Source organism: Pollachius pollachius, assembly GCF_949987615.1.
Source record: "Pollachius pollachius genome assembly, chromosome: 2".
Classification (NCBI taxonomy): Eukaryota; Metazoa; Chordata; class Actinopteri; order Gadiformes; family Gadidae; genus Pollachius; species Pollachius pollachius.
The window spans coordinates 32,187,570-32,209,918 of record NC_136935.1 but is presented as its reverse complement, the minus strand read 5'-3'; the positions used below and the strand labels follow the sequence as shown (position 1 = coordinate 32,209,918).

The 22,349-nt window shown below is 48.7% G+C and overlaps 2 protein-coding genes across 2 annotated transcripts; one reads left to right on the top strand and one right to left on the bottom strand.

Moving 5' to 3' along the window:
• Positions 1-875: 875 nt before the first annotated feature.
• Positions 876-15,220, top strand: gpr179 (G protein-coupled receptor 179; the record flags this gene model as incomplete). The annotated part of the gene is made up of 12 exons (XM_079730301.1): positions 876-1,810; positions 2,525-2,633; positions 5,998-6,085; positions 6,263-6,489; positions 6,691-6,759; positions 8,181-8,290; positions 8,507-8,745; positions 9,217-9,355; positions 10,212-10,314; positions 10,820-10,966; positions 11,372-12,792; positions 14,962-15,220. 12 exons carry the CDS (start codon positions 876-878, stop codon positions 15,218-15,220), a joined length of 3,846 nt encoding a protein of 1,281 aa, XP_079586427.1.
• Positions 15,221-15,820: 600 nt separating this feature from the next.
• On the bottom strand, positions 15,821-22,195 carry mrpl45 (mitochondrial ribosomal protein L45). Its single transcript, XM_079759003.1, has 8 exons — positions 22,123-22,195; positions 21,075-21,270; positions 20,216-20,333; positions 19,065-19,163; positions 18,259-18,307; positions 17,890-18,039; positions 17,260-17,433; positions 15,821-16,956 (listed from the first exon to the last, which is right to left on the bottom strand). The coding sequence occupies exons 1-8, from the start codon at positions 22,183-22,185 to the stop codon at positions 16,858-16,860; spliced, it is 948 nt and encodes a 315-aa protein (XP_079615129.1). The 5' UTR covers positions 22,186-22,195; the 3' UTR covers positions 15,821-16,857.
• Between the last annotated feature and the right edge of the window lie 154 nt (positions 22,196-22,349).

Below are 22,349 nucleotides of genomic sequence, written 5' to 3'. Positions count from 1 at the left end.
AAGAGAAGAGAGGAGAGAGAAGAGAGAGTGGAGAGAGAAGAGATAAGAGAGGAAGAGAAGTAAGAGGAGAGAGGGGAGAGGACAGAGGACAGAGGACAGAGGAGAGGAGGAGAAAGAGTGAGGAGAGGAGAGGGGTGAGAGGAGAAGTTCACAACAGGGATCAGGTGTTTTCCTCTCTCTGCAGAGGAGACAGAACCAGCACCCTCTTCATCCCTCTCTCGTCTCCCCCGGGCGCCCCCTCCTCCTCTTTATCCGTGGAATCCCCCAACTCTAGGGCATCCCTCCCCCTCCCCACCCACCAGCCCTCTCCTCCCCTCCGTCGTCACTCTACATTCGTCGTGTGTCGCAGAGCTCCCATCTCTCTCCGTGTCCTCACTTTTCCTCCACCAGCCCTGCGCTACGGGGGCGTGCGCGCTGCGTGGAGCTCGTTTCGGAGACCGGCTGACCAGGAGACGCAGAGACGTCTGCAAGAGGATTTTTATGCGCTAAAGGCGCATCTTTTCCTCGTGAAACCAACACGCAGGATTAATTGCATGTGAGTGTGTGTGTGTGAGTGTGTTTGTGTTTTGATCTGAGTGCGGAGAGTTTGTGTGTGGGTGCGTGAGGTGTGTGTGTTTGTGTGTGTTTGTGTGTGTGTGGGGGTATTTGTGTTTGGTTCTGAGCGCGGAGCCTTTGCGAGCGGGCTGCAGACTGCCACACACCTCTGGCTGCTGCAGCCGCACGACGGCCACAGGGGAGATGGGCAGACCCTGAGCGGCGGGTTCCTCGGCCGCGCCGATGGAGTCATGTGCTCATGTCTTCCAGTGTTTCTCCCCTAGCGGATATGTAATGTCCAGCCCCCACGCCCCGCCGACCCCCACGGACTGAGTGACAGCATGACCCCCGCCACGCTCCTCCTCCTCCTGCCTGCCCTCCTCCTCCTCAGACTCTCCGTCCACCTCGCCTCAGGGGCCGCCCTGGGGGAGGGGGGGCTCCAGAACCAGACCCTGCCGGACTCTCCGCCAAACGGCACCGGGACGGTGGCGGACCCCCTCGCCGCCACCTCGGACCCCCCCGGCTCCTCCGAGCGGCCCGCCCCGGAGGAGCCGGACGGCGGGCCGGCGGCGGCGGAGAGCTTCCTGTACAGCGGGGACCGGGCGGCCCTGGAGCTGGGGGGCTGCTCCCGGAGCTACCGGCCGGCCGGCCGCAACCCCGCCCCGCCGGGGGGGTCCTACGGGCCGCTGGGCCCCGCCGCCGACGGGCTGGCCAACACGGCCAACTTCCTGAACCTGGTGTTCCAGGCCAGCGACCTGCGGGACGCCACCCTGGAGGAGGACATGGAGTGGTACCACGCCCTGGCCCGGGCGCTGCTGGAGGACACGCCCCTCGTCCAGCGCGCGCTGCTCACCTTCGACGCCGAGCCCGCGGCCGAGGCCCCCACGCCGCGCCTGGTGCTGGTCGCCGTGCGGGGGCCGGGCCTCAAGGTCCCGACCATCCTGCTCCAGGACCTGACCAAGGCCTGGGAGACCCTGCACCCCCCTGGCCCCGCCGCCTTCCCCGCCCCCGACCGGGACGACGGCTGGTTCTCCGACCTCAAGTTTCCGGGCGCGGGGGCGCGGGCGCTGTCTAAGCGGGTGCTCTTCAACGACCTCGCCACCCTGGACACGCCCAAGTGGAAGCGGGGCGACGGCTACGTGACCAATCGCAGCGGGGTGCGCTGGGCCGACTCCCCCTTCCTGGAGTGCAAGGACGGCCGCTTCCTGCCAGCATGGCTGCTAACGCTCTCCACGTCCTTCTACGGCCTCAAACCCGACCTGACCCCCGAGTTCAGGTCTGGTTCCGTCAACAACACACTTCACCACCACACGCTGCACAACAACACACTGCACAGCAACACGTTACACACAACAAAACGCAACAACATTTTAACACTGTTTCTAGTGTTTCAAAGGTTATATGGTTGTATAGTTTTTAGGTTCTATGGTCTATGTTCAAGGTTCTATGGTTCTATGGTTTCTGTGGTTTTATCGTTCAATGATTTTAGGTTCTGAGTTCTATGTTCGAGGTCCTACAGTTCTAGATTCTAAGTTGATATGTCCCTGTCTATGGTATAAAATTCTCGGGTCTATGTTCTATGTTCTAAGGTTTTACATTCTAAGGTTCAATCTATTTGGTTCTATAATTTAAGAGTCCATATTCTATGGATGTTCTAAGGTTCTAGGTAACTCTCTAACCAACAAACATGGCAGCAACAAACGCTTTAGCTTTTAGAACCATGGACCCTCCATCATCCAATAATGTCTCTGATCTCCTCTTCCAATAGCTTTTACTCCCCTTGGAGCTTGTTGAGTAAGAGCTGTAATTGGACAAGGTATGCTGGAGAGAACCTGACATTTAAAAGACAGACCTGCTGCTTCCTCAGCATTAACATCAACTCGGCCTTTCAGTGGTCTGTTCCTTTCAATGCAGCTTTAATTATAAATGTGTGTGTGTGTGTGTGTGTGTGTGTGTGTGTGTGTGTGTGTGTGTGTGTGTGTGTGTCCAGGGGTGTTATCCGTGTGGACGTGGACATCCAGAGTATCGACGTGGACCAGTGTGCAGTGGGAGAAGGCTGGTTCTCTGACACACATCAGTGCAACCGCACCTCCATGGAGGTAAGACCCAGTCTCCCCACCCCCCTACCAGGACCCCCAGCAGCACCACCCTGGGCTCGTTGAGTCTGGTGTTAGCAGTGGAGCCATCACTGCTCCTCCAGCTACAGTAGTCCTCGTGTCCTCACCTATCTCTCCCTATGGGGGAGTTACTCAAGAGTAAGGTCCATTGTGTTCCATGTCAACCTAGATGGTTTCCTATGATCAGAGAAGAGATAGGACTGAAGCAGAAGTGATCAAGAAAGTCACGTGGTAAGGTACAAGTGGTGTTGCACCTCTGACCCCTAGCTGTTATTTGATGTGTCTCCAGTCTCAAGGATAAAAGTGTCTGCTGAATAGTAAATGACTCCTGCAGGTTCTGCCTACGGGCGTCTTGTTCCCTCCAAGTTGGTTTCTCTGACCGTTCGGACTGGCCTCCTGCAGGTCCCACTGAACGTCAACTCAGCAGGGCTCTTCAAACTGAGCCACCAAAACCAAAAAGGCACCAAAACATCTCCCCTCTGCTGCCAAAAGTTATGTTGGTCCGAGTCAGGAATACAGAGCTGGGCTGCACGCCTTCAAAAAGCCAAAACTGTACCCTACCCTTAATGACAATGTTCACCCCTTTTTTTTTTTACGGGTTAGAATGAAGTAGAACTAACCACTGCAGGCATAGGGATAGTACACCCTTATGCAAAGAAGATTGCAATTATTGACTTAACTTAAGTAATAAACTACAAATTCTTAAAAAGAGTCTCTCAAAAAGGCATCTAGAACTTGATTTGGAACCCTGAACTGGGCATATTCATGTTTCATTATTATTTTTTTTCTCCAGTTTTTTTCCTTAAAGGGGAACTGGCCCCCCGGCCCTCACTCAGAGCCCCAGTCAGTCCATGTAGGAGCTGATACAAACATAGAAACTGTTTATATGCCAGGCAGTAAGGAAAGCTTGGACGATCGTAAGCTGACTCTAAGTTATCTCTGGTCAGAGATAGCGCTGCCCAGATGCAATAGAGATAAAGTGGACCTTTGGAAATAACACATGGCTTTGACCTGGCGATAACTTTGAGAAAGGGTGAGGCGCTTGAAGGTTTGAAGGTCCTCTGGACCCTTGTAGTGAAACATCTGCTGAGAGCCCTGATCTTTCCTGAGTTTCAGGACTAGACCATGGTGGTTGAGAGCAGCATTTACCCTCGTCTCCCCCAAGGGTCTAGTGGTCCCGGTCTTGACATGGTCCAGGGTTTGTCCAGGGGGACATCACCACAACACTGTCCCTTCGCCAGACACCGTCACATTTTTCTCCATCTCCTCCTTTATCATGCCTCCTTCACCTGCACCCTCACCTTCTCCTCAGTCTCTCGTTCCCCTACGGCCATCTTTGTTCTGGTCATCCCCCCCTCTCCCCCCCCCCCCCCCCCCCCCAAACCCCGCAGCCTCCCTCCCTTCCCCATACTCCTCATCCCGTCTATTTAAAGATGGCCGGTGGTCTGTGAGATGATCTATGGGATTAGATGATAATCTGTCTAATCCCACCCCCTACCCCTATCCCATCCCAAACCAGCCTCTATCCAAGGCCACACCCTCATCTCTCACCCATCAGGTCCTACCCCACCCTCTTCCCCAGGCCACACCCACACCTCACCCCCATCCCTACCTCACCCACTCTCTCAGGCCACAACCACATCTCACCCCCATCCCTACCTCACCCTCTCACTCAGGACACAGCTATTGTCTCTGACCCACTTGGTGTGGTTCTGGGTCCCCTGATCCTTCCTGCTGGTTAATCATCCTAAAAGCATACGTGGATGTATCATCAGGATCTGAGATTGACAGGTTGTGACGCATGGTTGGGGTTAGCAGGGACATACGATTGGTATTTTGCTAAAACAAACAGGGTCATTATTAAGATAAATATAATCCCAGACAGTCGAGTTTACCCCAATGAACCTTACCGCTTGATGGAAGAAGCATTTTGGTTTGTTGCTTGGATTACAATACAACCGCTCGGTGACAGGATGTTAAAAAACTCCCATAGCTTTTCGATAGGGTCTTATCGTAGAGAAAATTATAAACATTATCAGCACTACAAATAGAGAACCACTTTCACAAAATGGATATTCTGGTATGAAGGTCCGGACCCAGAGCAGATGAGAATGATCACTGAACAGTACAGATTTACCGTTGTTCCCTTCCTGACCTGAGCAGGACTTTCTAGAGTCATACAGTAGGTGTGAAATAGGAGAAATGTATTGTGTTACGAGTTGTATTACGTGTTCTGTTTGGTTTAGTTATCTTATACATGACTTACGGATAACCCCTCGTCCATTGACCTAGTGAACTGGTCCCAACCGCAGGTGTATTAGGAGCTTAGCTTTTCTGAAAGGGGATCTGAACTCAGGCCCGACGGCAGACAGAAGTTTAGAAATAGAATTCAAACGAGATGCAAACTAAATCCTGGGAGGAATGAAGACGAGGGGTAATCTAATCTGTCACACATTAACCACATCCGCAGTCCAGCTGTCACTAGGTGTCTTAACCACTGCAGGGCCTGCTGCTTTGATGTGTGTGTGTGTGTGTGTGTGTGTGTGTGTTTGTGTCTGTGTGTGTGTGTATGTGTGTGTGTGTGTTTGAGAGAGAGGATTTGCCTGAAATAAAGGATAATGGTCTAGTGAAGGCATTACGCCTCCATTTAGCTTTTAACTTAGATTACTAGAGAGAGAGAAAAAAAGAGAGAGGAGAGAGAGAGAGAGAGAGAGAGAGAGAGAGAGAGAGAGAGAGAACAAGGTAGAGGCCATAGAACAGAGGAAGAGAGAGGGGGGAAAGTAGGAAAGTGATGGAGAGAGAGTAGGAGACAGACAGACAGATTGGGGATGGGATAAAGGTGTCATTGTTTGTTCATATATAAATTTGTATTTCACCAGGGACTGTGAACCTGTGAAGGTGCCAACATACCACACAAATTAATAAATGGAAATGTTTCTCTCTCTCTCTCTCTCTCTCTCTCTCTCTCTCTCTCTCTCTCTCTCTCTCTATTCAATTAAAAAAAAGCTTTATTGGCATGAGAAATAAACAATTTACATTGCCAAAGCAGGTGAACAATTAAGAGGTCAAAGTATAAAATATTTAAATACTAATATTTAAATATAAATCTGATATACATATCAGATATTATGCTAAGTACTACAACATTTAAAATGCGGGATATTATACAAATTGCAGTATCTCCTATAAACAGATAAATGTGTGCATTAGTGCAATTATTGTGGCAAGAGTGAGTCCAGGGGGATGAGTCTGTTTAAGGGGAGTTTGAGGTCCTTCTCACAATAGGTGACAAATCTTGCTGCTGCGATCGCACATCTCTTTCTCTCTCTCTCTCTCTCTCTCTTAGTGTGAGCCAATAGCAGGCCAGGGTTTCCGGCTTGGTCAGTACTGTTGTCTCTGTAAGGAGGGTTACTACACCTTGGACCAGCAGAAAGGTGAGCCCCCCCCCTGCCTATTCTTCCCCCTCTCCCGCCCTCCCTCCCGCACTCTCTCTGATAGTTTTTTTAAGTGCAAAAATGTTTCCATTCATACTAGCATATTCAGTGTGTGTCTGTGTGTCTCTGTGTGACTGTGTGTCTGTGTGTGTTGGTGTCTGTGTGTCTTGGGGTCAGGGGGTGTAGATGAGGCGGAGGTGGGGAACGGGACCACCAGGACCTGCTTCCCTTCCCTCCCGGTCTGCCTGCCCTGCTGGCCTGGCTGCAGTGCCTGCCTGGACGGGAGCCCCTGCAGGGTGCAGGAGGACTGGTTGCTGCGGTCCGGGGTAATGGCCGGCCAGGGTGCCTTCATGATCCTCGTCTTCTTCAGCATGATGGCCGCCTACCGCCACCGGCGAGCAAAGGTAGGAGTGTGTGGGGGTTAGGGTTGGAGTGGGGGGGGGGTAGCTGAATGATTGGATGGATAAAAATATGAAGTAATTCATTCATGCTTATTCCTAAAACTGCTGTGTATCCAGTTGTGCTTCATGAATTCCTCAAAACAGACTTGTGCACCTTTAAATTGAACTGGTTCCCTCCCCTTTACTCCCTGCCGCTCCCTACAGAGGATTCGAGCGTCTGGTCTACTCCTCCTAGAGACCATCTTGTTCGGGTCCTTACTGCTCTACTTCCCGGTGAGTCTAGGCAGGAAGTGACGTCAACTGGCGCCTCAAATACAGTGCCTGTGAACGGGAGGATCTTCACCCATTGCCTGCAGGACAAAGAGGATGCATGGGGTCGCTAGGCGACCAAAATAAGCAAAATAAAACATTTATAACATAGAAAGAAAAAAAGACAGAGTGACAAAGAGACAGTGATAGACAGAAAGACAGAGGGACAGATAGACAGGGAGAGACAGGGAGACAGACAGTGGTACTAGATGTGGGATTAAAATCCTTTCAGATTATGTGATAATGGACTAAGAGAGGTGACTGTGTGTGTGTGTGTGTGTATGTGCATGTGTGTGTGTATGTGTGTGTGTGTGTGAGAGAGAGGATATGACCTCCGGGAGGGGTGAGAGGGGGTGAGGAGATGTGTTTCATAACGATCCATCAGTCAGAGTATTGATTAGGGATTAAACGCTTACCAATTAAACAGCGGATGGTACGGCAGCCGACAAAAATATGTTTGATCATCTAACCCCGACCCTGCTGAGAGCCCTGGGGGAAGAGCTTAACACACACACACACACCTACACACCCATCAAACCTACACACACACACCTACACACAGACACAGACACACACACACACACACACATCCATGCCCTCCCATCCCTGGAAGGGCATGGATGCTATGAAAAGTGGCACACAAGAGCTTTAATAAGGTACCCAGGAGGTGGTTAATAGCATGAGTTAGTTATTAAGAGGTCACATTAAGGCTTTATGACGCATCACACCCTGAGCTGGGCCCTCTCAGGCTGACTCTGAGCTTAGTGAAGGTGGGGAGACGACCAAACCAAGTGCACTATGGGCTTCAGGAGGAGGACTGGTCTCAGCACCCAGAGACAGGAGGCTGAAGGGATGGAGCCCTGGATTGATGGTGTCTTCGGGGGACCACAGACACACATCGCCCCTCTCTGGAGCTTCAGAGGGTGGGCTGCCTGTAGAAAGGTCCAGACCAAAATACAGAGAGAGGGGATGGGGGGGTCTCTCTGTGGGGGGCTCCTGGGTGGCAGACAGACTCACCTTTAAACCATTTAATCTCCTCACGAGGATCAGCACCACAGCTGGCTCCACGCCCCCCATCTCTACCATTTCACGGGAATAATTTACATCATACAGAGACAGTATTTCCATGTCCAGCTGGCTGGAGCCTGACTTGATTCTGGTTGTGTAGCCTCTGGATCCGACGTGGTTCTGGTGGTGTATCCTCTGGTTCTGACATGGTTCTGGTTGGACTGACATGGTTCTGGTCGGACTGATGTGGTTCTGGTGGGACTGACGTGGTCATGCTGGTGGACCTCTGGGTCTGAGGTGGTTCTGGTGGGACTGATGTGGTTCTGGTGGGTCTGAGGTGGTTCTCGAGGGACTGACGTTGTCCTGTGTACTGCCAGGTGTTCATCCTGTCCTTCCAGCCCAGCACCTTCAGGTGCATTCTGCTGCGCTGGGTCCGGATGACGGGCTTCTCCATCGTGTACGGCACTGTCACCCTCAAGATGTACCGGTCGGTTCGCTCGCTCTTCTGCTGGTTTTCATTTACAAATACCTAACCCTAACCCACGCCTAACCTTAACCAAAACATTTGACCTAACCCTAATTTAACTCTCACCCTGACCTTTTACCTAGCCCTAACCTTACCATAACCCTGACCTTTTACCTCACCCTAGCCTAACCCCAGCCCTAACCTTTGACAGTAACAGCTCTCTTCCCTTGGTCGCAGTGTTCTGAGAGTCTTCCTCTCGCGGACGGCCCAGCGGGTGCCCTACATGTCCAGCCTGCACCTGCTGCGGATCCTGGGCATGATGCTGGTGACTGTGTGCTGGTTCCTCTGCGCGTGGACCGTGGGCGTCCTACAGAATCGCCAGAGGAACGTCCCCATCCTGATCACCTCCCAGACAGTGGACGGACAGAGCTTCACCACATGCTCCCTGGACTGCTGGGACTACATGATGTCTGTGGGTGAGTCCAGTGGTCCGAGGGAAGTCCACACATCACGTGGTCCACTATCATCTGTTGTGGTTCATTCAACGTAACAACAACCACAATAATAATGCTATAAAATGAGGCTGTACACTTGACATTTATATTCCTTATTTACCATCTGGAATTTTCCAATCCCAGTGCTGTCTTATTTAATATGGTAATGAGAATGCTGATTGTATTTGTATAGCCCTTGATCCCAGTACTAGCACCCCTAAGCCCTCTTACAGCAGAGGGATCAGCACTGTAAGGGATCCGTCCTTGTTAGGAATACAATACAATATGGTAGCATAATCAATGGCTCAGGGAGATGATCAGTAAGTAGTGGTGTTTTCCAGTAGATAGAAAACCATAGATAAGTAATGAGTATACGGTGAACGAGAGATCCTAGCTCGCCCGGCGTTCCTTCTCGAACAGACTTGTGATGATGCGTGGGGGTCCCTCCCACAGCCGAGCTGCTCTTCCTGTGCTGGGGGAGCTCGCTGTGCAGCGCGGTGAGGCCGGTGCCCTCGGCCTTCCACGAGCCTCGCTACATGGGCATCGCCATCCACAACGAACTGCTGCTCTCCGTCACCTTCCAGCTGCTCAGGTAGCTAGCGCCCGGCCGCTATACGCCCGCGGCTACATGCCCGCTACTACATAGTGCTGCTACATGGTGCTGCTACATGCTAAACTCTCTGCCTGGCATTGGATCGGACGGGCCTTGAACTGGTTCTATTCCATCCAATCCAATGTGTCAATGACGTGTAAATGAGGCAACCGACAGGGTTCAAGTGGAAACAATCAAATTCAAGGAGTAACTAAATGTTTTTAGACTGAATAAAAATAAAACACTTCTCTAAGTCGCATTAAATAAGGATTGACTGTGTCTTAAATAGCTTTAATTGTCCCATTTTGTATTATTTATATGTATTACAATGTTGTTCTGGTTTAACTGTTTATATCTATTGTACAATCAGGGCATCATTGAAAAGGAGAGCCTGCTCGCAATGGCCTTCCCTAAATAAGTAAATGTTAAATAAAAAAAAATTAAAAAAAATTTAAGCCCTTGCCCGATCACTGGTTACACCAGATCAGTTGATAACGAAACTCAACCAAATCGAGAGACAGAATTATCTAAAATTATCTAAAATACAGATACAGATTACTTTATTGATTCTGAAGGATATTATATATGAAATTGCTTATATAGATGGTTTTGTATTTTTTAGTAGCTAGCTACATGGCATGCCATTGATGCCAAAGGTAAACAGAATGTTTCCAATGTTATTATACTGCGCTCATCTACTCTTCGACACCAACCAACCAATCGGTACTGAGGGTCGCTAACTGCTCTCGGGGAGAGCAGTCCAGGGGAACCCGACCCACACTTTGAGCATCACTGGGTTGTACTTTACCGGACTGTGGACATTCTTTCTCTTCCATGTCTCCCCACCCCCCACCAGGTTCATGTTACCATCGCTCCACCCTGAATGGATGCTACTGCTGTCCTTCATACACACCCATGTGACCACCACGGTGACCCTGGCCCTGCTCTTCATCCCCAAGGTACCACTCTCTGACACGCATGCACCTGGACAGGTGCACAGTAGGGAAGCAGATTAGGTACACAAAGAGATACAAAGTCATTCATTCAGCCGTTTAGCAATCACTTATATCCAAAGCAACTTATAGGGATGTTTTTAGATTTGTGTCATAAAGGAGATGAGGTTTGAACCCAGAACCTTTGGGGTTTGAGCAGAACCCCCTTCATTCCATTAATATTATCCATTCATGGAATTGAAAGGACCAGAAATGTCACAGTTGATGGGCTTTTGGACGTTGAAGGGTGACCGAAAAGTGGGTTGAAGTAGAGATTTGATGACTAAAAAGCACCGGAACTCACTCCTCACTGTGTGTGTTTGTGCGTGAGGCTGTGTGTCTGTGTGTGTGCGTGCGTGTGGGTGTGTGTGTGTGTGTGTGTGTGTCTAAGTATGCGTGCATGGTTTGTGTCTGTATGTGTTTGTGCATGTTTGTGTTTGTGCGTGTGTGTGCTTCTGTGTGTGTGTGCTAGTTCCTCGATATTTCGCAGGCAGGACGAGAGGAGATCGCAGCAGAGGTGTATGAGGATGAGGTGGACCTTCGGCGCTCAGGGTCCTACCTGAACAGCAGCTTCCAGTCGGCCTGGAGCGACCACATGCTGGAGCCTGATGACATCCGGGTAAACCCCTCCACACCTTTAGCACCGGAGTCATACCAGAACTCAGACCACATGTTTAACGATAGTAACACAGCAATAAACAACAAGCTAAATTACCTTAAAATCACCTAAATGGAAGTTTACACTCTTGGCCTCTAACTTAACTACTTTTAATTAACTTTAAAATAAATGATCATTTTCATCATAAAGGCAATTGATAAAAGTTTGTTTCTTCAATCATCATTGTTTGTGCATGTTTTATGACCAATGCTTTCTCCCCATTGAACCTTGTCTTGTCCCTGAAAAAACCTCTCCCAATACTGCATCCAACATCTACTGACACGGTTCTCCTTCTCCATCCGTCCCATCAATCCTTCCAACCTCCCTAACCCCCCACATCGACGCGCCCCTCTTCACACACACCAGGACGAACTGAAGAAGTTGTATGCCCAGTTGGAGGTCCACAAGACCAAGAAGATGACGGTGAACAACCCTCACCTCTCCAAGAAGAGGAGCTCCCGCCTGCCGGGCTTGGGCAGGTCCATCATCAAACGCATCGCAGAGATCCCAGAGTCTGTGAGCCGCCAGTGCAGCCGGGAGGACCGGGACTTCGGCCATTACAGCCGAGGTGTGGCTCAGTCCGATTCCTTCCGAAAAGGCCCGGAAACCGCGAGCATTAGCTACAGGTCCATGGACACCCCCTCGCCGTCAATGCGGAAGTCCCTCAGCGAGTACGACTACGCCAGGGAGCGGGAGGCCTCCGTGCGGAGCTCCTTGTTGAGACCCAATGTGTCGAAGAGGGCTTCTCAGTGCTCCGAGACCGACTCCTTGAGCATCCCTCCAGGGGTCTGCAAGTCGGCCAGTGCGCAAAACCTGACCGTAGACAACAACCTGCTGCATCCCGACCACACCAAGCTCCACAAGTCCCGGAGCCTCACCTCCACCAACACCCGCTCCATGGAGGACATGGCCATGATGAACCGAGCCAACTCTATGGTCACAAGGTCCAAGCAGCAGTTGACCATCAAGGAGCAGACGACCAGTGCCCTGCAGTCACAGTCCTTTGACAAAACAAACGTCTGTCCGTGGGAGGTGGAGGGCGATCGACCTGTCGATATGAACCAAAGACAAGTCACCTATGCTTATTCTCAGGGGAGCGATGTCGACTGCTCAGACAGTTTGCCACCCAATTCTCCCATAGTCCATGTCTGTCCATGGGACTATGCACCCACTCCCGAGCCATCCCCTGCAGTGGAAAGGAGAGTCGAAGGAGAAAATGACTCACAAACAACAAAGGCTCATGTATCTGCGAGTGCCCCTGGCACGCCCAGGCCAATCATCTCAAAAGACCAGCGAGGGTTCTCCTTGCGCAACACAACTCAGAAGTGGCTGTCAGTGAAGGCCTACATTGGATCGGTTGAAGCTAAGGATAATCAGAACAGGGGTGCAGGGTCAAGGAAGGGGAGCATAGTCTCGCAACTCAGTCAAGAGAGCACCTGCACGACCAGATCGGCAACTTGTACAAATCCAAACTCAGAAAGAAAGACACTTCCAAAGAGAAGCCTCACAACAGTTGAGGGGAAACCTTGCCTTGTTAAGCAAAGCGCGATCCGCCTTTCATCTGGTGATTCCTCTGATCGGAGCCCAAGGAGGCTGGTGATCGGAAAGTCTGCCGTCCACCCGTCGGACTCCTTGGACACACAGATGTACGAAAATGTGTTCTCCTCCAGGCAAAACAGCATTCGCAGCAACACAAGCTCCTGGGGAACCGGCGGAGGCCATTCGAGAACCCCTTCCACTCACAGAAGGGGCAGCGTTCGACTTACGCCCTCTAGGACCTTACATCAGTCTTCCACTGATGTATGTCCATGGGATGTCCCACAAGGCCCCGTCCTGCAGAAACAACTTAGCGCTAAAGCTAATGTTTGTCCTTGGGAGGTTGAGGAACCCCAGGTATCAGAACGAACCGGTGCGTGTCCCTGGGAATCTTTGGAACATGACCAAATGAAAAGACGAGGGAGTGCTCATTCCAATGTTTGTCCTTGGGAAACCCACGACACTCCTACAACTCCCCGGATCAAGGTGATACAACAGTCACTTTCGCAGTCGAGTCAACAGTCTTTGGGAAAAATCGGAGACGTATGTCCCTGGGAGTCCAGCGAGCTCCATCAGCCTGTGCAGAGACCCGGTGACGCCAATATTTGTCCTTGGGATGTTCAGGAGGACAAGCCTGAAGTCGTGTATGAAAATATAAAACCTTCAGAGATGAAGAGCCTACTGAGGGTGCCTTCAGCCCATGAGAAGAAACCAACAACTACCTTGTCCGCAACATTGGCCGCCCGGCTAATAAGCAAGACAGCCGACAGCTGCCCGTGGGAGTTCCCCGACCCGCCCAAAAACTTTGCAGACGTCCTTGAATTGGTTGAGGGAGAGAAAGGACACTCACCAGAGACCACCTCAATCAATGTCTGTCCATGGGACACGGGAAATGAAGACAAACCAAAAGACGCGCCTTCGAACGTATGTCCTTGGGAATCTGCATCAGTACGTGTAGAAGAGACAGATAGCACAAAGACAAACATATGTCCTTGGGAACCGCCGCAGCCAAACAAACATCCAACCATTGAAGTCAACTTGGTGAAGGATACGGAAAACACCACCTCGCAGGACAGTGTAAGGACAGGGGTTTGTCCCTGGGAGTCAGAGGAGGCAGATGCATCTAAGACACAAGCCTTTAAATCCTCCTCGGTGTCCCTTGTCAGTCAAGACACTGCACGGGCCAACATTTGCCCATGGGATGAAGAGCCAGTGGTAGAGAAGGTTCAGCGACTGGGAGGTTCTCTCTCAGATGTCAGCACAAGAAGTGTGGCACAGCAGGAGGGCGTTCTACCTGCTGTTTGTCCTTGGGAAGCTGAAGAACCAGCTGCTCTCCAAAAACAAGACAGTGGATGTGGAAATGTTTGTCCTTGGGACACCGGGGAACCAGAGGACATAAAAAAAACAGAAGGTGGACCAGGAGACGTTTGTCCTTGGGACACCGGGGAACCAGAGGACATAAAAAAAACAGACAGTGGACCAGGAGACGTTTGTCCTTGGGACACCGGGGAACCGGCTATTCCCAAAAAACAAGAGAGTGTACCCGCAGACGTTTGTCCTTGGGACACTGGAGAACCAGCTGTTCCCAAAAAAACAGAGATTGGAACCGGAGACGTTTGTCCTTGGGACACCGGAGAACCAGCTGTTCCCAAAAAAACAGAGAGTGGAACCGGAGACGTTTGTCCTTGGGACACCGGAGAACCAGCTGTTCCCAAAAAAACAGAGAGTGGAACCGGAGACGTTTGTCCTTGGGACACTGGAGAACCAGCTGTTCCCAAAAAAACAGAGATTGGAACCGGAGACGTTTGTCCTTGGGACACTGGAGAACCAGCTGTTCCCAAAAAAACAGAAAGTGGAACCGGAGACGTCTGTCCTTGGGACACCGGAGAACCAGCTGTTCCCAAAAAAACAGAAAGTGGAACCGGAGACGTCTGTCCTTGGGACACCGGTGAACCGGCTGTTCCCAAAATACAAGAAAGTGGAAAAGGAGACGTTTGCCCTTGGGACACTGGAGAACCAGCTGTTCCCAAAAAAACAGACAGTGAAAAAGGAGATGTTTGTCCTTGGGACACTGGAGAACCAGCTATTCTCAAAAAAACTGACAGTGGAAAAGGAGATGTTTGTCCTTGGGAAACCAGAGAAGCAGAGGTCATAAAAAAACCAGACGTTTGTCCTTGGGAAAGTGAGGAGCCAGCTCTTCCCAAAAGCCAAGACAGTGGAAAAGGAGATGTTTGTCCTTGGGACACCGGAGAACCAGCTGTTCTCCAAAAGCAAGACAGTGGACGTGGAAACGTTTGTCCTTGGGAAACCGGAGAACCAGAAGCTCCTACAAACATAGATAGTGTTCATACAAACGTTTGTCCTTGGGAAACTGAAGAGCCTCCAAAGCTCTCTGTAAGCCCGCCCTATATCAATGTCAGCGACATTAAGGCCACCGAAACCCCGGCAGCAGCCACTCCAGAGGAGGCCACGATGCAGAGCGGCACAGACGTGGACCAGGAGGCAAAGGCCAACCTGCCGCTGGGTCGACGGGACGCCCTGTGTCCCTGGCCGATGGAGACCTCTATGGACAACACCTCCGATGTTTTCACCTGGGAGCCTGAGAACATCCCGGAGGAAGACGAGGAGGCAGACGCCGAATGTGAAGCCGAGGCCTTCTTCTTTCCGTCAGACTTGTGAAGACACACGACTGGCACTGAAGCAGCTCCCTACAGGGTTTTAGCTCTCCACTCACACCCCTCCAGAGCTCCGTCTTTCCCGTGAGAACATGCCCAGGAAATGGAGATGAGAACCTGGGGTCCTTCACTGCCCCATTGCCCGGAGCACCACTCCTGTGAAAGCTGGTAGTACCTAACTATACAGTAATAAACCATACCAGCATGGGCTTTGAAGGTTTAAGCCAGAACACACCAATGAAACAAAATTTATTTTAAGATGTGATGCGTGTCTGACCTTTGCCCTTTGACCAGAGACGAGGATAAAACAGTCTCCCTTCCCGCATCTACCCCATATTGAATGTTGTTTTTTTGTGTGTATGTTTAAATGTACCAAACATCAAATCCATGTCGAATGGAGAAAATTTTACAGGTCTTTATTTTGTGTAAGACAAACAAGGAAATAAATAACACTCCGCCAATGCGACTCCAAGCATAACCAGCTTACTGAAGTCCTCAAAAGGTATCTTCATCTTTACAACCTTCAGAGTTATTTTGGAGGTGTAGGGATTTCAAGTTTAAATCAAAAGCCAAGATTTTAACGGGTATGGTATTCAGGAGAATATTGTGCAGAACTATGCAGATAAATTTTGATTTTCAAAAGTACTAAGTATATTGCTGGTCTCATTAAACGATTAAACGTTTTAAATTACGAATATAAAATATCCAAATAAAAGTTAAAATAAAAAGTAAATGTTTTAAAAAATATGAAAATATGAATATATCGCGTGAAGAGCTCTAAACATTTTACATCTAGGAATAAGGAGATGAAATAAACCTATTAAAATAATGTTTATTTGACTTTCATTTTGTCCACCATTTATCCTGGCCCCAGTGTCACATGGTACACTCTGACCTGTGAGAATTAGAGACCCTTTTTTTAACCCCTGGCATGAGAGTGATTAGCCATTACCAGCCATTTCAAAATCACTATCACTAAAAGTGTTACTCTATATTTTACCAAGCTAATGACTGATAACCAAATGTGTTTTCTACGGCGATGACCATAGAAACAAACTTTTTAGTAACGATCAGTTGTTTGTGGTGTTTCCCGTGTGCAGTAACGGGCAGACTCACGTGTTGGTCCACAGGTAGGAAAGGCTTTGTGATTGCTTCTGCATTTTGTGTCATCTACTTTTTTGGCAAAAGTGTGTTTTCTTGTGTAAAATAATGTCCAACGCAACAACATCCAAACTCTTATCTCGGTAACCTAATGTTTGTCCTCATGTAATTTTGTCGTGTTTGTGTGAAAGAGATTATTCCACTGCATATTCTCAGTGAGCCTGTGACACCGTGGGGGTCAGATGGGACATTTTATTTTTGTATTCCTCAAGTATCACATGTATTAAACAACTCAATAAACCTGTACAATGTCTGGACACACGTTTTTCCAGAATTTGATGTGTGGAGAAAGAAGAGTGTCAAACACTCGCCAACAAGCAAAATGTATTTTACAAGAACACGAGACGGAGAACCGGCGTTCCCAACCAGACGAGGGGCTCCCCTTATCCGGGTTCGGAGCAGCCCTGGACCCGTGCAGAGTCTCTCCCACTGGCTGCAGCTTGTTATCCCACTCCTGGTGGAATGGCGACCTCTAGAGTCCTACTTGCTCCACTGCACAGACTGGGGTTTAGGAACCTCAAACTGGAGCGCATCAAAGTCCTCTCCGGGCTTCAGTTTGGGTCCCGGAATCAGAACCGTCTGATAGGGCAGAGAATTAAGACGCAGTTTAGACTCACAATGTTGGTTTTTAATTCACTTAAAAGGTTACTTAACTCATATTTTAACCAAAAGGTTTGCACACCGTTATAATTTAGCCTAAACAACCTAAAGTTTCGGATAACGATGGTGCAAATAAAAAACCTTGTCATAGGAGACAAGGGTCACGTTGAATTTGCCTTTCCTGCAGACGCTCAGCTCTAGGAGGAGGTGGGAGTAGCTGGGACGAGATGGGAGGAATCAGGGGGATGTGGGAGGAGCTCCGTGTGGCTGGGAGGGTCTTACCTTCATGATGGGGTCTTTGGGAGGTGCCCAGGCCGGCACGATCTTGCCGTGCAGCCTCCAGCGGCCGTAGGGGTTGACCACGTGTCTCTCCATGACCAGGTACTCCAGCACATCCTTGGGCTCGTCCTCGCTGCCCAACAGGAGGCGCCCGAAGCGGTCGTAGAGGGCCAGGATCTGGCAGCGGGGGAAAACCAGAGAGTTAGGAGCCCGGCAACACCTCTCACTACCTGGGTATTGTAGTGGTCAGGCCTCGATTCCCAGCCAAAGGGTCCTGGGTTCAATCCCCAATGTCCTCATTCTAGCTGTAGCCCTTCTAGACAAAGATGCCCTCTTACCCCTCCCTGCTCCTTAAGGACATTGATCGGAATTAAGTGTAGGTCACTTTGGATAAAAACATCCGTTAAATGAATATTTAGTCAAATTCCTGACCTGGGCTCCACCAAAGATCACTGACAAATACCGACCTCTAATAGAACCAAGTTAACTTCACAAAATTCCTGCAAGTCTGTTTGTACAGGTAATGAAATAATCTGATTCAAACTTAAATTCACGTTGGTCACGTGCACGCACCGTGCACACCTGCCTCCCCTGTCTGGAGTGCTACTCATTCGGCGTGCACTGCTGCCTCACCTGTCTGGAGTGCATTCGCAGGGTGACCTGGCCATACAGGTTGGTCTTGGTGACCATGTCGGGGCAGCGGGCGTGCACCACCCGGGGCGGCTCCAGGGACTCCACGAAGCTCCATCGGATCGTCTTCAGGCGGTTCCCCCGGGTCATCTCCTGCAGAGGGACCAGATCCACATGGGCCGGTTGATGCTACCTTCTCTTGTGCATTACGCATTGACAACAGTGTTGTAATAATGTACTAATAATAACACTCATGACGATGAGTGATATAGTTTAGGTCCAGATTGTTTGTCCGGTTACTCTGATAATATCAGTAAATTATTAGTAACTTCCATAATGATAGTAAACAGTAGTAAATGATGAGTAACTTACAGGGTAGCACCGCTCTGTCACCAGGGAGTGTAGCTTCTCCTTGTTGAACCTGAGGGAAGTGTGGACAGCAACAGTCAGAATCAACAGACCCACATACCCCTCCCTGCTAATAGACTTTACATTTAACTGATACTAATAGTCTGTTGAAACGGTTGAGCAATGCATGTGTAAGAAATAATGCATTGTATTTAGACATTTTACTGTGCACAGACTTATTATGGCAACTCTCAAAAGGTCAATCATCTGCTTTTGTCAATGTAGTAAATGTTTATTTCAGTTTCCTCAAATTAAGAGTGACAGTTCAACCGTCCAACGATATAATGGCCGCAAAAATAAAGGAACCGGATCAACCCCGAGCATTCAGTGCAACCCAGAAGTAGCGCGCCGATCGGTTACACCGTGGGCCCGGATCACGGTTCACTGGAATGCCATCACCATGGAAACCACAGCCCTGCCGCTAACATGTACTTAGAAAGCAGTGTCCGCCAACACACATGGGCACCGCATTTAAATCTTCTTGTTTACACTCACATTATTCCCTGTTGTCAGAGAGAGCAGATAGATTATAGGAATACACCCATTCTTTTTCCTAGACTCTATATCCTAGCATTCGGTTAGTTTATTTTATACATTTGTTGCCTTACTGTAGGTGTTTGTTGGAGGTATTTTGTACTATATTCCCTAATTTTAGTTTTAGTTTTCTCACTTGAGAAGAGCAATTGTGACAGTAGGAGGGGGAGGGGGAGGATGGGGGCGGGGTGCAGGAGAGGTTGAGGAAGAGGGGGAGGGAGATGCAGTGTTCTTACTGTGTGAGGGCCATGTGAGCCTGGATGAAGATGTCCTGAGCCAGTTCTGGAAATGTCTTGGTATTGAAGAGAGGGTCGTGCTCTTTGATCTTACGTATCCTGTGGAGAGAGTCAGGTCTCTTTTACAGTATTCTTAGAAGAGAGAAAGTCAGCTCTAGTTTACAGTATTATGTGGAGAAAGTCAGGTCTAGTTTACAGTATTATGTGGAGAAAGTCAGGTCTAGTTTACAGTATTATGTGGAGAGAGTCAGGTCTAGTTTACAGTATTTTGTAGAGAGAAAGACAGGTCTAGTTTACAGTATTCTTTAAAGAGAGAGTCAGGTCAAGTTAACAGTATTCTGTAGAGAGAGAGTCAGGTCTAATTTACAACAATATTCTGAGGAGAGAGGGTCAGGTCTAGTTTACAGTATTCTGAGGAGAGAGAGTCAGGTTTAGTTTACAGTATTATGTGGAGAGAGTCAGGTCTAGTTTACAGTATTCTTTGAAGAGAGAGTCAGGTCAAGTTAACAGTATTCTGTAGAGGGAGAGTCAGGTCTAGTTTACATTATTCTGAGTAGAGAGAGTCAGGTCTGGTTTACAGTATTCTGTAGAGAGAGTCAGGTCTAGTTTCTAGTATTCTGTAGGGAGTCAGGTTTATTTCCAGTATTCGGAGGAGAGAGAATTAGGTCTAGTTCACCGTATTCTGTGGAGAGAGCAATTCTTGTTTACAGTATTAGTGTTGTGCAAGTCAGCATGTTGCCTGAGACATGTGACCTGAGACATGTGACCGATGATGAAGAAACTAGAAGCTTCCCTGCAGAAGCAACAGGAGATGTTGGCCAAGACCAGTCTTTTCCAACCTTGGGGACAGAATCTTGTGTGGGTTGCGTTGCGTGAGATGCTTACAAATAACCTATTAGATATTTGACAGGACATTCTAGATGAAAATTCTAATAATATATAAACAGACCAAATGATTCATAGCCACAAGAAAACAAACATTCACCTGGCCAACGGGCAGAAAACTGTTGGTTAAAAAAAAAAAGGTTCAAGGAAACATGCTCAACAGCATAAGGCAGAGGATTTTCAGACCTAAAAATTGGGTCACGGTTGACTAGGTTTGGGATCCCTGAGATGGCTAGTGCTTATGAAGGTAACGCTAAGCTACATACGCTAGCTGGGAGGCAGCACTCTGTCTCAGCTGCTCCGTCCGCTGCTTCAGCCCCTCCCTGGAGAGGGTGGAGAGCCTGGCGTCCCCCTCGGGAGGGATGTAGGGGTCAAAGATACCCGCTGAAAGGAAGAGAGAGAGAGCAAAAGAGAGGAAAGACAAGGATAGAGTGATAGATATAGAAACAGAGAGAACGAGAGAGTGGAAGAGGCTAAATTTAGTGTTTGTCAACGAAGAATGTCCTTTTCTGACCTTTTTGAAGTATTAAGTTGAATGATTTTCTGAGTGCAAATCGCTTAAAGCACTGCTTAATTGATTCAAAGGGAATTAGATTTCCTCCTTTAATCAGTGTGTGAATTTCAAATTTGAATTCTAGCCGAAAGTCCCAGCTAATGGTTGGTTACTAGTATATGCGTGGTGTAACCGATGTCTGGGTGGGGTAACAGGGACTTGGTGGCGTTCTGGCTGGTTTTACCAGTGTGGGAGATGGCTTGGGTTATCAGTGGCTTGGTGGTGTAACAGAGACTAGGTGGTGTTACCAGTGTCTGTGTGGTGGGTGGTGCAACAGAGACAGGGTGGTGTTGCGGGTTATGTTTGCAGTGTCTGGGTGATGGGTGGCGTAACAGAGACTAGGTGGTGTTACCAGTGTCTGTGTGGTGGGTGGTGCAACAGAGACAGGGCGGTGTTGTGGGTTATGTTTGCAGTGTCTGGGTGATGGGTGGCATAACAGAGACTAGGTGGTGTTACCAGTGTCTGTGTGGTGGGTGGTGCAACAGAGACAGGGTGGTGTTGTGGGTTATGTTTGCAGTGTCTGGGTGATGGGTGGCGTAACAGACACTAGGTGGTGTTCTGGGTGGAGCTACCTGTGCAGGAGATGTTGATGGATCGCTCCACGTACTGCTGGCGGAAGACGAGGCCAGCGGCCCGGGCCCGGGCCTCTGGGTCGGCCTTGGTCTTCTCCTTAATCCCCACGGCTGGGGGGATGAAGTGGCGTTTCTTCCCCCGGACCGGCACAACCAGCGGGTGAGGCTGCCGCACATCCACCCAGCCATCAGCACTCTGAAACACAGGGTTCATTCTGTGTAAGAAGCCATGGTCCTGAGACAGAAGCTGGGTGAGCCATAGGAAGGAGTAGGATATTGCACGGGACAATTTGACCGGTTTTGACCGAGTCCACATCTTAAAATTGAGCAGCCATTTTACCTTTCCAAGCTGATAAGGAATTCGAAAAATATTCAAGGTTAACATGATTGTTGAATATCGAATAAGCAAACCATGTCAAAGAAAAGGTTTGGTTGACATCGTAGATTTAGGGTGTTCATACTTTTAAATCACATATTTTATACCTCGAAATTTGATATTTATAAAAAGAAAAATATATGTTCTTACTTTAGATTAAATAGCAACGTTTCAGGGCAATTTGGAGATTACCATTTTGGAGACGAGCTTATATCTGGACCCCGATATGATCACGATTTGACCTCACAATATAAACATGATGTAAAACGTTATTATCCCAAGACAGACAAACGTGAATTAACAACCCTATTCTCAAGACAAATCCTAAACAATTAAGATTCAGTATTTAACATAGTAGTTTGCCTTTACCATCCAAACGAGAGCAATGATATGTGCGGTTTGAATGCCAAATATAAAATGTCTTAGTGTGGATGTACTTCACATGTAGATATAGGTAATGTTATACTTCGTATTACTGAATACATGATTCAATATATTCTTAGGTTTATTCATATCTCATATTATATGACAGTTAGTCCACACATCCATCCTAATAGAAAAATGAAGGGTTGTTAAAACGCCATGACGTTACACATAGATACGAATTAATTAAAAATAGCATTTGCATTACATATATATCGGGTAGATCAGAGGTTTAGAGATTATAAATACCTTTAAATTGTTACACGTTGCTCGATGCAACGCGATCAACGTCCTCCGTAAGGGCACCGCCATCTTGGTTGTACTTAGAGGTGTTGAAGAACGTCCTATAGCGCACTAGGACGCGCAGTAGGACCCCCCCCCCTCCCCCCCCCCCCTTATTTGGGGTATTTTCCCCCGTTTTATTTATGTAGTTATTAGAATATTATTATCATTATCATAAAAAATAAGGAGTATAT